Source organism: Telmatherina bonti, assembly GCF_933228915.1.
Source record: "Telmatherina bonti genome assembly, chromosome: 11".
Taxonomy (NCBI): Eukaryota; Metazoa; Chordata; class Actinopteri; order Atheriniformes; family Telmatherinidae; genus Telmatherina; species Telmatherina bonti.
The window spans coordinates 10809659-10826221 of record NC_136629.1 but is presented as its reverse complement, the minus strand read 5'-3'; the positions used below and the strand labels follow the sequence as shown (position 1 = coordinate 10826221).

The 16563-nt window shown below is 45.1% G+C and overlaps 1 protein-coding gene across 2 annotated transcripts in view; it reads left to right on the top strand.

Moving 5' to 3' along the window:
- Window positions 1–16563, top strand: part of birc6 (baculoviral IAP repeat containing 6) — a 120641-nt gene that overhangs the window by 13040 nt on the left and 91038 nt on the right. For both annotated transcript variants that reach the window (XM_079248618.1, XM_079248617.1), the window contains exons 4-15: window positions 379–572; window positions 920–1031; window positions 2575–2657; window positions 2751–2976; window positions 3058–3227; window positions 4873–4931; window positions 5974–7629; window positions 12409–12558; window positions 12647–12872; window positions 13447–13607; window positions 15643–15774; window positions 16423–16554. In XM_079248618.1, the coding sequence (XP_079104744.1) occupies window positions 379–572; window positions 920–1031; window positions 2575–2657; window positions 2751–2976; window positions 3058–3227; window positions 4873–4931; window positions 5974–7629; window positions 12409–12558; window positions 12647–12872; window positions 13447–13607; window positions 15643–15774; window positions 16423–16554 (3301 nt within the window). The remainder of the gene's footprint in view (window positions 1–378; window positions 573–919; window positions 1032–2574; window positions 2658–2750; window positions 2977–3057; window positions 3228–4872; window positions 4932–5973; window positions 7630–12408; window positions 12559–12646; window positions 12873–13446; window positions 13608–15642; window positions 15775–16422; window positions 16555–16563) is intronic.

Below are 16563 nucleotides of genomic sequence, written 5' to 3'. Positions count from 1 at the left end.
TACTTACTCTGATTTTAGGATGTAAGGTTGATCGTTTTTGTTCCATGCTTTCTTTATGTTTTGTATGTTTTGTTAAGCTGTTATTTGGGCTATTTTTGGCTTTTATACACGTTTGGTTGTCGCTACAAACATTTCCAAACTTTCTCATGGATCTGAAAGTTGTTGAGAAGTTTAAAATATACATAACTTGTAAATATGATGTGTTTTTAACAATGGTCTGAGGTCGTTTCATGGAGAAACACTCCTCTAAGGTTTTGCAGCTGCATGTTTCTGCCTTTTGCTGTTATCCACCCCCGTCTTTAACCACGCTCCCATCCTGTTTGGTTTGACCTTTTCCGTCTTTGCGCTGACCTTGGTTCACCTTCTGTCTTGTTGAAGTGGGCCACGGTCACGTTCCATCTTCCTCACCACGTGCTGAAGCTGGTGGCCGGTGCGATCGTCAACGAGCTGAAGAAGATCAACCAGAACGTAGCTGCCTTGTCTGTTGCCTCCTCCATCATGGACAGGCTCTCCTACCTCTTGTCAAGCGCCAGGCCTGAGCTCGGGGTGGGTCCCGGGCGCTCTGTGGACAGGTGAGCGGTTCGAAAGGGGGAATGAGGTTGGGGAAAAACTGAGCTTAATTCCGCTTTATTCTTCACTTGAGCTGAACTGCTGATGTTCATCTGATGCTGTTTTTGTTCTCAGGTATACTGTGAGTATTGTTCAGTCAGTTGGAGTCAGTTTCATCTTTTTATGTCAATTGGCTCAGATTCGTTCATCAGCTGTTAGAATTTAAGGTCCTTGCATGAACAGCGCTCTGAGAACTTTTCCGCTGTTTTGCTCCTGAAGGGTGCCGCCTGTAGTCAACACCGTGCATGTGGCAGATCCACACCAGCCTGCAGAGTACTGGCTATCATCTAACTGCTCGCCCTCTCCACAGATCTTTGATGTACAGCGAGGCCAACAGGCGGGAGACGTTTACGTCGTGGCCACATTCTGGGTACAGATGGGCTCAGCCTGACCCCATGGCTCAAGCCGGGTTTTACCATCAGGTACGTTCACGCTGACTTGTCTCTGCATCAGCTCACACTCCAGTATGATATGATTAATGTGCATTTAGGCTGTTTAGACTTTGTCCATAAAGAGGGAATTCTGTGTGCTGCTTGGTTCAATGTAGAAACAATAACGCCACAGCTTTGTGTTTTTGTGTCGTGCGTTCAGCTCAGACTGTTGATAAAAGATGGGCGTAGCCTCTGTAACGCCACCCGTAGGTTCTTGAAGAGCTGATTGAAGCTCATTGGGCGGTTCGTACCATTGGCATCATGGTAGCATCATGCCTGCTGTTTCTTCTGGAAAATACCAAATTGGACGAAGAGGTAGAGCTGAGCCGGGGGACTGCGAGTGTGGGGGTGGATGATTGACATCCATCAAACTCTGACCTGCCATTAGCTAAGAGCTAACTGTGATAACCTGGAGCCAACAGGAGCTAACCAGCTAAGCTAAATCACGCTGTTAAAAACCACAGTTGTTCTACATTCTGCCTTCTTGAAGCAGGATATCGGATACCTGTCAATCAAAACTTTTAACATGGGAGTCTATGGGGATTTACCATAGACCGTGTATGAAAGATGGACGGAGCCTCCAGCGGTTAAAAGTGAAGCCTATGTGGAAGTGCATAAAACTGCAGTTTTCCCTTCATCCACTAGGGGCTGCAAAACAGAGCAAATCACCATAGACTCCCATGTTAAAAAGGCCAACTTCACAGCAGAAATAAACATGTTTACAGCAGAAATAAACATGTTTACAGCAGAAATAAACATGTTCACAGCAGAAATAAACATGTTCACAGCAGAAATAAACATGTTCACAGCAGAAATAAACATGTTCACAGCAGAAATAAACATAATTACAGCCTAGTTCAAAAATCCATTTTAGGTTTAATAGGTCAGGTTTACCTTCATGACAACTGTGGGGGGAGGAATTTATTCTTTAGGGGCGTGTCCTTTTGATTGACAGGTACCCGATCTTCCGCTTCAAGGAAGAACGTAGAACAACCGCGGGTTTTAGCCGGTTAACAACGTGACTTTGCTTTAGCGCGCTTACCTCTGTTATCTGGTTAGCTCCTGTTATCTCCTGTTAGCTCGGTTAGCTCTTAGCTACATAAAGCTGGGAGTTCGCTCGACATCAATCATCCACCATGACGCTCACAGCCCCCCTCTCAGCTCCACCTCTTTGGTCATATTTGTATTTTCTGGACCACCCACCGAGCTTCAATTCAGCTCTTCAGAAACCTACAGGTGACGTCACGGAGACTGTCCATCTTTTTATATACAGTCGATGGGATTTAGTCTATTTGGAGCCCCTTGTGGGGGAACTGCAACTTGTGAAACTTCCTCATTGGCTTCACCTTTAACCACCAGAGGTTGCTGCTTGGTACAGCCCAAAGCTCCAGGGAATTTGCAAAACGACATTCGTGGCAAAGATGCTCTGAAACTTAGTGCCACATTAAATACCATCAGTGCAGATGTGTATTCTCTGTGTTTAATTACCTGCACTGCAGGGAATGTTGTGTTCATAGTGTCTGTTTTCCCACAGCCTGCATCAACAGGGGATGACCGAGCCATGTGCTTCACCTGCAGCGTCTGTCTGGTGTGTTGGGAACCTACAGATGAGCCCTGGTGGGTGGAAATCGTTAATTATACATCCATGAAGCTCCAAGACGTAGCGGCTACTACTCTGCTAAATACTTCTGATCCATTGCACCCCCGCAGGTCTGAGCACGAGCGGCATTCTCCCAACTGTCCGTTTGTGAAGGGGGAGCACACACAGAACGTCCCGTTGTCTGTAACGCTGGCAACCAGCCCCGCTCAGTTCCCCAACAGCCCCGACAGTTCAGACAAGATCGCCTGTTACGGCTTCGGCAGCTGCCCACAGTTCCTGTCTGCTGCCACCAAGAGGGGGAAGATCTGCATCTGGGACGTCTCCAAAATGATGAAGGTCAGGGCGACAGCCTCCTCATTCATCAGGCCGTGTTGTTTGGGACATTAACGTTATATCTTCTGATTGTGTTGTGAACAGGTGCACTTGAAGTTTGATGTCAACCCGTACGATCCGGCCATCCTGAGGCAGCTGATCGTGTGCAGCGGCGAGCAAGGTCAGCAGGCGCTGACTGAGTCCCGGAGACCAACACTGACCTGGTTAGAGGAGTCATCCTCCTGCTCTGACCTTCCCAAGCTAGAGGGGGACAGGTACAGCTCACAGCCTGCAAAGCAGCAACACTGAGGAGGAAAAGCGTAAATAATGCAGTTAAACTCGAGTGCTTCAGGCAGAGACTGCTTTTACTGGGTTTTCTAACAAGCAGCCCAAACATGTAGCCACTAAACACACTGAACTTACATGAATTACACAAAGTTTATCATCAAGTACAATATTTCAGAATAAATATATATCTACAAAAATGTTCCACGTTTCTGCCGATGAGGTCGCTTTCAGCTTTTCTAGTGTTTATAAATGGTTCCAAGAGATGTCTTTGGATCTGTTTGTTAGTTTCTCCAGGCTAGAGCTTCCATACTCTTCCTGCATGGTCCAAAGCTCTTCTGACTTCTAGTAGTTTGGTCCTTTTCTGTGTTTGGTTAAATTTCAAACACATAAAGTTGAACATTTAGAGGAATTTTTACATTCAGCAGCTCCGACAATCTTTGGATATTCCCATAGACAATGAAGAATTCCAGTTTTTTAAAACATCTTGTTGATGTGGAAGATGGAGTTCGACTGGGGTGATATGCTCTCTCCTCAGACACTGACATGGCAGAGGTTGAAAGTGTGTTTACGGTTTGTCCCCGTGCTTTTAAACAAGTCTGACACTCCATTGTATCCATGTCTTCTCGGGTTTCATCTCTCCAGGGATTTAACTCTATTGCTGAGTCTGTAGGGGAGCTGCTTTTACATGATGTCAGTGATAAACGTCAGATAAAACTTCACCACGTCTCACATCAAGATAGTAAACAAAGCAACACAGAAGCATGTTTTTGGCTCGTTTCATCCACATTGTTCCCTGACGGGAGTTTAAAGTTTGGTTCTCCAAGTCAGCATGCTGGGCTCCACTGCTGGCTCTGTTGGGATGCCAGGTCTGCAGTGGTGCCACATTTCAGAGTTTCTTCTTCTCACTGTTTCTCTGTAGTATAGGTTCTGATGCATCTTATTTTATTCAATCCTGCCTTTAGATTTGTGCCTTTAGTTAATGTTTAACAGCAACTGTCTGAACATAAAACATGTTTTATTCTGACTTTAAACATCCAAAAATAAAAAGTTTGGTCGGTTGGAATATTTTCAAACCATTTTGTGTAGAAAACAGTTGGATTGTAGCAAAAAAGTAAAGAAACACAAGTAGTAGAATTAAAATTTATGTAAAATGTTTTAGCAGCTCGTTAAATATGGATGACTTGTACTTCCTCCAGGGTCTGAGCCTATTTGGTGGTGACTTCATCACCATAGGAAAGATATTCACCTTATACATGGTTTTTTTGTTTTTTTTTAAGCACAGCTTCTCTGCTATGATTAAATAATCACTATTTCACTTAAACTTACTTTATTAATATAATGGGCTCCAAAGTGTGACAGAAATCATCTAATCTGAACCAAAACCCTTCATAAGCTCATCCTACTTTTACACGCAGACACAGTAAATAATTTCATGATATGAAATTTAAACAATCATATCTCTGGGTTCACACGGCCTGTTGACGTCAAACTGGGATAGATTAAAATCTGCACCTTGGAGTGAAGGGAAGACGTGAAAGTGATTCAGTTGTGTTGATATAATTGTAGACTTTAGAAAAGACTGGAGAGTGGCTGGCAGAAGGTTTCCAAAATAAATCCCATTTTCTGTTTCAGTGATGACCAGTTAGAGGATTCAGACAGTGATGAGCATTCCCGATCGGAGTCTGTAACAGGTAAGCAGCCGCCAGGCCTCCTTTTACTTTACCTGTTTCTTCTTTCATCAAGCCGTAAAACTCCACCAGATCTCCCCGAGCTCGATCACATCATCAGCAGTTTCTCAGGAACAATCCAGCCACAACCTGTAGTGTTTATTCAGTGTCTATATAGTAAACCCACACTGAATGATCCACAATAACACCATTATTTATCACTATATTTATTAGGGCTTTGACAATATGCTTTTGTCCCGATTCGATTCTGATTTTTTTTGGGTACCAATACCATTTAAATTGTGATTCTCGCAATTCTTCAATATGGCTGATTTTTGTAGATTAAAAACAAAACAAAACAAAAATGTATAAAACGCTTTTTTTGCTTGAATTTTTATGGTATGAATCAGGAAAAAACACAGTAGCCAGATCATCATTCTGTTCAAGAAAAGAAGTAAAAAGATCAATAAAAACTAAAAATGACAAATTTTATAATGGATTATTTTTATCTATTTAAAAAGAAACCAATTTTTTATTTTTATTTTTTTTTACAAAAAAATAAAAAAAATTCTGTTTTAAAATTGTGAAGCAAAAAAAAATCCTGATTTTTTATTTTTCTATTCGATTTTCCAACCCTTTATATTTGTCTATTTTGACCTGAAAATGATGAAGACACTTCCTGTCAAACTTTCCACCAATCAGAGAGCTTAAATTGTCGGTAATGTCCAATCAGGATCAGCCAAAGATCGACTTAGCAGAAACTTCTGTGCGTGTCTGAAAAGAAGAAAAACCTTTTATGGATGGAACAAAACCAAGAAGATGTCTTTTGTCTGTTGATACATTCGTTTGACATCATTTTAGCCTCATAATTTTACAACTGAGACCGTCCTGACAACATGATGTCTGCTTGGTGACTGGGACTAAAAGGCTTTCGCCTCTACAGGCGGTTTTTATTAAAACAAACAGGCAGACCAAAAATAATATTGAGATTTCTGGGTTTAAATACTGTTGTTCCGTCTCATCGTGGACGAGAGGAAACTCAGATCTTCTCGTGCTCCTGTTTCAGGTCAACCGTCCCAGTGGGAGAGCATGGACGTCAATCTGGGGGTGACGGCGCTGAGTGTGCTCCAGCAGCCGGAGAAGCTCCAGTGGGAGGTCGTGGCCAGCGTGTTGGAGGACACGGTCAAAGACTTGGAGGAGCTGGGTGCCAATCCAGCACTGAACCAAACCAAGGCCCACTCCCAGGCTAAAACGAAAGACAAGGTCCCTGACCACCATAACATTCCCTTTCCCTGCCTGCTGGCTGGAGGCCTTCTCAGCTACCGCTCACCATCCAGCACTCCCATCGCTGGACCGCCATCCACAGCCCCAACCACAACCCGCAGGACCACAGATGGTCCTCTTAGGACTCAGGGCCCAGAGCCTTTCCCGGGCCCTCTGCAGGAGCAGGGTCCCATGGAAATAGAGTCTTGTAATTCCCAGACTGTGGCTCCAGAGCAGGGCTTCTCTAATCTGTCAGGTTCTCAGCTCCCCAGCCCCTCCTCTCTGCCAGCTGTGCGAAGGACTATACCTGTGCTGCTGCTGTACAGCATCAGAGAGGTGGATGAAAAGTCTCCTGGGCAGGTGTTTGCTCAGATGAACAACCTGATGAGTAAGGGGCTCCATGAGGAAGGCTTCACTGTGCCACAGATCATTGAGATGGAGTTTGATACGCACGAGCAGCTGCTTCTCCAGGATCCCCCCATCACCTACATCCAACAGTTTGCTGACGGAGCGGCCAATCTGGCGGGGTTGGACGGCCACGTGGACAAATGGAGCACACTGGCTGCTGGGACGGTGTCCACCCCACCCCGACCCGGGGCACTGGTGCAATGCTTGAGGCTGCCGAAGCAGCTGGAGGAGGAGAACCTCTACGTGGACTCCATCACGCCATGCTGGGACGGGGTGCACCTTCTGGTGGGCCTGCAGCCAAGTGGCTCAGAGTCCCTGAGCGCTACCAACCAGGTGGAGGCTCTGAACAATCTCAACCGCCTCCACTCTGCCCTGTGCAGCCAGCGCAAAGGAGACCCCCTTCATCCCGTGGCCAATGGAGTGGAAGGCCATCGCCCAGGGGGGTCTCCACCTCAGACTCCCCTCATACTGCCCCCTGGAGAGCAGCAGCAGCAGAGGTCTCTGAGCAGTGCAGGTGGAGGGGGGTATCTTGCACTCTACAAACTCAACTACTCCACCCGTATTGTCACTTTAGAAGAGGAGCCCATCAAGGTGCAGCAGATCCGGGACCCTTGCGATGCCATCACCTCCCTCATACTGCTGCCGCCGGACGTTCTGGACAGCAGGGAGGACGACAGCGAGGAGACTCCAGAAGAGACTCTTCCTTCAGCGCCGAGGAACGGTTCATCTGGACTGGGGTCAGGCCCGGCTGGCTCTGGGACTGGGACTGCATGTGGAGCAGCCACGACCAGCAGCGGCGGTGGAACCGTAACCAGTCCCTCCACCTCTGCTTCCGCGCACAAAGAGTGCAGCAAACGGGTGGAGGTGACGGGCCTGGGCCACCTGGTGGTCACCACACAGGCAGGGTATATTATGATACTGGACCTGTCCACGTTGGAGGTCCTGGCCAAGGTAGAACCACCCAAAAAAGAGGGTCCAGCAGAGGAAACGGACCCCTTTGTCTCAGTTACCTATTGCTCTGGGACTGATCGCCTTTGTGCCTGCACTAAAGGTAACTGTTCTGCCTTACCATTGTCTTACTGGGACAGACTAGTGGTTTACCTGCAGAAAAAACAGAGCAAGTTAAGCTTTTCTTTCTTTCTTTTCTTAAAACCGTTGAGTGTTTTCTGTAGCTGCTTTCTTCCCGTACGCCAGTCTAAATCACAACCGACTGCTTTCGCAGTGTAGGCTCAGAGATTGTTGCTTCAAAGCTGCTCCAAAAACAAGGCTTCTAACTTTCTTCTTCACTGGTGAAGATGGCAAACCTACCACGATATATTCTTCCAAATTGTCTGATCACCCAGTTTTTGCAGGGCACCAGCTTTAGTGAAAAATAAAGACACTAGATGTTAAACATTTTACTGACATGCAAAGTGCATAAAAAGTGAAATAGGATCTGTGTTTTGTATGTACGTAAGAAGCAGCTGCATGTGGAACAGAGACAAAGTCAGATGTTTTAAATAGCACCAGCAGTAGGGTAAATTTATTTCTAAATAAATATAAACAGTAATATGAAATACACATTATTTATGAAATAAATTATTATTATCGGATGAAGTATAAATAATTTAAATGTAAGGCCTGAAAACGATCAGAATCTCCATAAATGACGAGGATAACGTTTTTTTTGTCGGTGCAGTAAGTTCAGCACTATGACAAGGCACCTACATGTCTAAAATCAGCTTCTCTCTGAGAGATGATGCTGAATTCAGCTCCATTTGCCGAAGCTTTCTGTCACCATGGGAGGTTGTTCTGCTTTTGCTCCTGCTGCATTCGGTAGTAGCAGTGTTTGTGGCATCTACCGTATTTCTGACCGCGCTACTTCCACCTATATATACGCGAGCACATACTTGTGATGGCACAAGCCTCATTGAAAAGAACCCCTAAAAGCCCAGGTTTGAATGAAACCCCGGTGCGTTTTATAAAGCTGCTCACAGAGCTCAATAGCTACAAAAGATGACCTCTGTGTGGCTGCACCGCTAGTAGCGGCTAAACTCCAAGGCTTACTTTGGGCCAAACTGGTGGACTTCCTGCCCTCCTTAGCAACTCTTCCAAATGATCCAACAGGTTTGTTGCGTTGTTGGTTTTTGAGGACACCAGTCGCAGACATACCTTACATATCAGCCTAATTTGCTCCGTTTCTCTTCGGGAAAACCAAAACCTCCTGTCTGAAATGACGTTGCATATTTTCATAACCACCAGGCTGTAGGCATAATCCTGGTCTCTACAGTAAACTGAGACATGTGAGATTACTTCCACAAATCTAAACGAAGGGAAATGATTAAGGAATCCAGATATGTGTTGCTGCATCAGGGTATGCTGACCTGGAACACTGTAGTATATGTTATCTCCTAAAAAAATTAACATAGATTTCAGGGAAAGGCAGATGAGCCCGCTTCATTTACAAACCAGGAAAGTAGTCCTACGACGGAGGGAAGTGGACTTTCCTGTTCTCATGCTTTTTCTTACATTCCCATGTAACTACTCAGGGTTTGAACTGTGTTTGGTTTGGATGCAAAGCTTGTTGGAGTCTTTTAGCCCAGTTCCTCCCTGTCATGTTGCTATGCTACGTGTTAGCAATGCTGCTTCCTGGTGTCTGCAGGCATCTTCTGGACTGTAGCAATTCATGCTGCCTCGTGTACACGGGAGTCTTGTGAAGAAAAATATCAGGTTTTTATTGAGAGTTCATTATGATAAATTCCAAATAAAAACACTTTAAATATTCATAATGATGGATGTTTATCCCAGGGCTTAATGATAGACAGGCTGGACCAGAGATCAAGTCCAGCAGAGGTTTAATTTAATCCCTGAGACTTACTGTGGGATGTTACTACTACATTCAGGTGTGCTATTACATACAGGCGTGATTTTATATGCTGGCACGTTATTACATGCAGGTGTGTTATTACTACATGCAGGTGTGTTATGAAGGTGTTATTACTACATGCAGGTGTGTTACTACATGCAGGTGTGTTACTACATGCAGGTGTGTTACTACATGCAGGTGTATTATTACTACATGCAGGCATGTTATGCAGGTGTGTTATTACTACATGCAGGTGTTATTACTACATGCAGGTGTTATTACTACATGCTAACGTGTTAATACTACATGCTAACGTGTTAATACTACATGCTAACGTGTTAATACTACATGCAGGCGCGTTAATACTACATGCAGGCGCGTTAATACTACATGCAGGCGCGTTAATACTACATGCAGGCGCGTTAATACTACATGCAGGCACGTTAATACTACATGCAGGCGCGTTAATACTACATGCTGGCATGTTAATACTACATGCAGGCGCGTTAATACTACATGCAGGCGCGGTAATACTACATGCAGGCGCGTTAATACTACATGCAGGCGCGTTAATACTACATGCAGGCGCGTTAATACTACATGCAGGCGCGTTAATACTACATGCTAACGTGTTAATACTACATGCAGGCGTGTTACTACATGCAGGTGTGTTACTACATGCAGGTGTATTATTACTACATGCAGGCATGTTATGCAGGTGTGTTATTACTACATGCAGGTGTGTTAATACTACATGCTAACGTGTTAATACTACATGCAGGCGCGTTAATACTACATGCAGGCGTGTTAATACTACATGCAGGCGCGTTAATACGACATGCAGGCGCGTTAATACTACATGCAGGCGCGTTAATACTACATGCAGGCGCGTTAATACTACATGCAGGCGCGTTAATACTACATGCAGGCGCGTTAATACTACATGCAGGCGCGTTAATACTACATGCAGGCGCGTTCATACTACATGCTGGCATGTTAATACTACATGCAGGCGCGTTAATACTACATGCAGGCGCGGTAATACTACATGCAGGCGCGTTAATACTACATGCAGGCGCGTTAATACTACATGCAGGCGCGTTAATACTACATGCAGGCGCGTTAATACTACATGCTAACGTGTTAATACTACATGCTAACGTGTTAATACTACATGCTAACGTGTTAATACTACATGCAGGCGTGTTAATACTACATGCAGGCATGTTAATACTACATGCTGGCATGTTAATACTACATGCAGGCGTGTTAATACTACATGCAGGCGTGTTAATACTACATGCAGGCGTGTTAATACTACATGCTGGCATGTTAATACTACATGCAGGCGTGTTAATACTACATGCAGGCGTGTTAATACTACATGCTGGCATGTTAATACTACATGCTAACGTGTTAATACTACATGCTAACGTGTTAATACTACATGCTAACGTGTTAATACTACATGCAGGCGTGTTAATACTACATGCAGGCGTGTTAATACTACATGCAGGCGTGTTAATACTACATGCAGGCGTGTTAATACTACATGCAGGCGTGTTAATACTACATGCTGGCGTGTTAATACTACATGCTAACGTGTTAATACTACATGCAGGCGCGTTAATACTACATGCAGGCACGTTAATACTACATGCAGGCGCGTTAATACTACATGCAGGCGCGTTAATACTACATGCAGGCGCGTTAATACTACATGCAGGCGCGTTAATACTACATGCAGGCGCGTTAATACGACATGCAGGCGCGTTAATACGACATGCAGGCGCGTTAATACGACATGCAGGCGCGTTAATACGACATGCAGGCGCGTTAATACGACATGCAGGCGCGTTAATACGACATGCAGGCGCGTTAATACGACATGCAGGCGCGTTAATACGACATGCAGGCGCGTTAATACGACATGCAGGCGCGTTAATACGACATGCAGGCGCGTTAATACGACATGCAGGCGCGTTAATACGACATGCAGGCGCGTTAATACGACATGCAGGCGCGTTAATACGACATGCAGGCGCGTTAATACGACATGCAGGCGCGTTAATACGACATGCAGGCGCGTTAATACGACATGCAGGCGCGTTAATACGACATGCAGGCGCGTTAATACGACATGCAGGCGCGTTAATACGACATGCAGGCGCGTTAATACTACATGCAGGCGCGTTAATACTACATGCAGGCGCGTTAATACGACATGCAGGCGCGTTAATACGACATGCAGGCGCGTTAATACGACATGCTGGCATGTTAATACTACATGCAGGCGCGTTAATACTACATGCAGGCGCGTTAATACTACATGCAGGCATGTTAATACTACATGCTGGCATGTTAATACGACATGCTGGCGCGTTAATACGACATGCTGGCGCGTTAATACGACATGCAGGCGCGTTAATACGACATGCAGGCGCGTTAATACGACATGCAGGCGCGTTAATACGACATGCAGGCGCGTTAATACGACATGCAGGCGCGTTAATACGACATGCAGGCGCGTTAATACGACATGCAGGCGCGTTAATACGACATGCAGGCGCGTTAATACGACATGCAGGCGCGTTAATACGACATGCAGGCGCGTTAATACGACATGCAGGCGCGTTAATACGACATGCAGGCGCGTTAATACTACATGCAGGCGCGTTGTTACGACATGCAGGCGCGTTGTTACGACATGCAGGCGCGTTGTTACGACATGCAGGCGCGTTGTTACGACATGCAGGCGCGTTGTTACGACATGCAGGCGCGTTGTTACGACATGCAGGCGCGTTGTTACGACATGCAGGCGCGTTGTTACGACATGCAGGCGCGTTGTTAATATCATTAAGTATTTATGTTGGATCCGTCTTTGTCAGGAAACTAAAGGAGTTTCTGGTAGTCTGAGGTTTTGGAGAAGTGAGAATAATCCTCTGATTTTTATTCCAGACTAATTTATTTGTCTTTCTCCTGAAGGTGGAGAACTTCATTTCCTTCAAATTGGAGGTGTGTGTGACGATATAGATGATGGAGACATGTTTATTGATGGCCCCCTTTCTAAAGGGGCTGAACTGCTGCTTGAGGGGGCCAAGCCCTCCTCCAACCCTTCCAGCCCCGGAGTCACAGGTCAGACTTAACTGGATAAACTGGGAGAAACTCCCCACATCACTTTTACCGTGTAGATTTAACCTTTTACCGCCTGGTCCTCACGCAGGAGTGGACCTCCTCGTGGACCAACCACTGACCACCGAGTGTTTGATGTCACTGGTGGAGATGACGCGCTTTGAGACGTTAACGCCCCGCTTCTCGGCGACTGTGCCGCCGTGCTGGGTGGAGGTGCAGCAAGAGCAGCAGCAGAGACGGCATCCGCAGCACCTCCACCAGCAGCACCACGGAGACGCCGCCCAGCACACCCGCACCTGGAAGCTGCAGAGCGACAGGTAGCTCGCTGTGGCGCCTTCAGTCGTCACTTTGACCTGTTAAAAGTTTGTCTACTGTGTATATATATATCAGTAACTACAGTGATGTGTACAGCAGCTTTAAACCAGAGATAAAGAACCACGTTTGGTTCTGGTTTAGCCTGAATTACAGTCAGTATTATTGATTTTCTATCATTGTCAGAGAAATAATCAGATTACCCCACATAAACATTCCTTACAGGTCAACCAGTTGGATTTCTGTCTTTAAATGCCAACATGAGAAAATAACAGAACAAAACGCAGTAACTTCCAGCTGGATCTACTTCGCTGTGTTCAGAATAAAGAAACGCTGCGTATGAGCTCTGAGTTTGTCTCAGAGAACAGATGGAAAAGCTGCAGGACTCTACCTGGAATTAGAAATAACTCTTTTGTTCATGTTTGTTTGTCTGCAGCTGAACTTGCACCATGACAAATTTCCCTGTGTGGGACGATAAAGTTCAGTTCAGGAGGATTCTTTCTGTGATTACATTGGAGGAATGTAGACTGTGTAGGCCAGTGGTTCCCTCTCTAACGATGACCTGTGCTGCGTCCACAGCTCCAGCTGGGACGAGCACGTGTTTGAACTGGTGCTGCCGAAGGCCTGCATGGTGGGACACGTGGACTTCAAGTTCGTCCTGAACGCCAACATCGTGAACATTCCTCAGATTCAGGTCACGCTACTGAAGAACAAGGCGCCTGGGCTGGGCAAAGTCAGCGGTGAGGACCCTGCTGGTTTTTATTTCACTGTGTGTGTGTTACTGATTCAATTCAATTCAACTTTATTTGTATAGCGCCACTTCACAACAATGTTGTCACACGGCACTTTACATACACGAATCAACAGACACATCATTTCAAGCCAATTCATACATATCCTTTTATAGAAACCAACTGAGTCCGAGTCATGACTTCAATCCAATCCCCCATCCTGAGCTGCACACGGCGACAGTGGGAAGGAAAAAACTCCCCTTTAACAGGAAGAAAACCTCCGGCAGAACCCGGCTCAGGGAGGGCAGCCATCTGCCTCGACTGGTTGGGGTGGAGACGACAGGAAAGACAGATCAACATGTACAACTGCACTTATTCAGGAAGACCTGCGGAAAAAAGGAGAAATAAGTTAGAGACGGCAATATTGGCATATATTTATACATTAATATATTAGAGAAATAGAGCGAAGTACTTCTCAGTGCATCAGGTAACATCCCCATTGCTACATAAGTAAAGGATGGCTAGACTACCCATAACTATAAGAGCAAATAGCATAACCTGGACAGTTGGGTCCCGTACACTGTCCCACACAACACTGATGGAAGTGTTTAGCCAAAGCAGGAATCATCGCAGCTTGACTGCTCAGATTTCTGTCAGCATGCTGTCGTCACGCCTGTGAAATGCAGTCAGACCGGCCAGGTGTGTAGCTGAGATGAAGGTGTGGCTAACTGGTGACGCTCCTCTGAACTCATCGTGATGAAAGCAAACTGGAGAAACTCCACCATGATGGTTTTCATGAGGGCGGGACACGGAGGACCAAAGCTCTTTTTCCTTTGTTCAGATTGTGGAAAGAAATGTTAAAAGAAAAAGAGCAAATTCAATTCAACCCTCCCGTCTTTGCTGTCATTTTAAAGCTCCGTCTCTTCCAAATGATGCCATCTCATCAGAAGCTGACAGCTCCTTAAATGTGACGGTAACAAGAAGAGTTTTATGTCCACTCAGTGAAAATCAGCCTAACCCTGGTTCTGTACCTCGGAAGTGTCTCTGTGAAGGAGATGGCAGCTGAATAACTGTCTTTGTCCTCCTGCTACGTCTCTCCTCAGGATGCAAGAAGACACAAATGCATCTTTAACAGCACTTTGTGCATCATGAGCTAGGAGTTGTGATGCAGCCATAAATAAAATCCCTGCTCTTCACCACACGAGGACATAAATCTCTTTCACATCAGATGTCTGGAACCAGTTTCCGGAACAAAAATGTGCTGAACTTTACAACCTAAACCTAAAAAACAAACATTTTCTCAAAATAGGCTTTTCCCTTTGGTGCAAAAAGCCTCCTGCTCTGCAGTGTTTACACATCCATAAATCCTCCAGTTCTGCTCAAGTTTTTATTTTCAGCCTGATTTATAAACATTTAATCACAAAAGATGTGGAAAAAATGAGTTTTTTCTGCGTGTTGACAGTATTTCCTACATTATGAAGTGATAAATAGAAGAATTTCACTCTAAAATGTCAACAAAATGTCAGCAGACCTTTAAACTGGCTGAAAACTAATGTTTGGATTTTTCTTCAGAGAAATGTTAGAAAATTACCACATAACTGTCGACATGATGAATTATTTGCCTTAAAACACAAAACTTCAGGAATCTTGCTGGACCATGAATGAAAGCCTTGATGTGAAGCATGAATCAGGATATCGACAACTGATTTATGGATCAGTTAGTCATGGATTTGACCCTCTTTACTCGCTGTGATAAAGCCTCTCCATCAGTCTGGATTTATCTAAACGAAGACTCTTCTCCGTGCTCTCATCTTCCTCGTCGACTGCTGGTGTTCTGAGTGATAGTTTCCTGATCAAACATTGATCCGGATCAGCTCCATCAGTTATGTTCATCATGTGAACCGATTCCAGCCGCCTGCAGGGTCATGGTTTTATTTCCTCTCATGAACCCGTGATGGATCTAGTCTGTTAATGTGTTCCTGCCGACAGAACTGACCTAGTACAGAAACTGTGTCTGAATGTTTGTTTCTCGTCCTGCTGGCAGAGACGGCGGTGGACAGACAGATCTCCTTTCCTCTCTCTAACGTCCTCCACGCCAACGGGGAGAAGAACGGCCAGCCGCTGCTGCAGGACTTCACAGACGACATCCAGTTCATGGACATCGAAGACACATCAGGTAAAAGAAGTTCAGCTGTGTGCATCAGTTGTCTTTTTCTCATGCACATTGTTTACGGGAGAATTGTCAATATTAATGTTTAATTCAGGCTTACTTTTTAACTTATGCATTGACCCCACAATCATGATGTTTGTTTTTGATATATTTAATACCAGCTTATTTGCTTTCACCCGTTTCACCTACTAGTTCTTTATTCATAATACTTTCTAATTCATTTATTTGTTCTTGCTGATGTATAGATAGTTGAGTCGTCTGCATACATAACTATCTTAGCTCTTTCAAGTGTGTATGGTAGATCATTTGTAAAAATTGAGAATAAGAGAGGACCCAGACATCAACCTTGAGGTACACAATTTGATTTTACAAAAAACATTAAATTATACCGTTTCTGTTCGGTTAGTTAGATAACCAAGTAAACCAAGTAAGTGCAGATTATTCAAGTTTTTCTAATAGTAGATGGTGATCAATTAAATCAAACGCAGCTGAAAAGTCTAAGAAAAACGGTTGGGTTGCAGAACGTTTTGCCGCTGGTCCAAGCTGCTGTCCTCTCTTTCTGCATGTTGGATGTATAAAACTCCTCCTCCAACACGTTCACCATGCAGTTTTCCTCTCAGGCTGTTAATTGGTGTCGTCTCGTCTTGTTGACAGGCTCGGTGTTGTGTCCCTTCCTGGAGGACCACAAGGAGGACATTCTGTGTGGTCCAGTATGCCTGGCCAGTGGGCTGGACCTCTCTGGTCACTCTGGTATGCTCAGCCTCACCAGTCCCAAACTGGTGAAAGGTAAAGCCA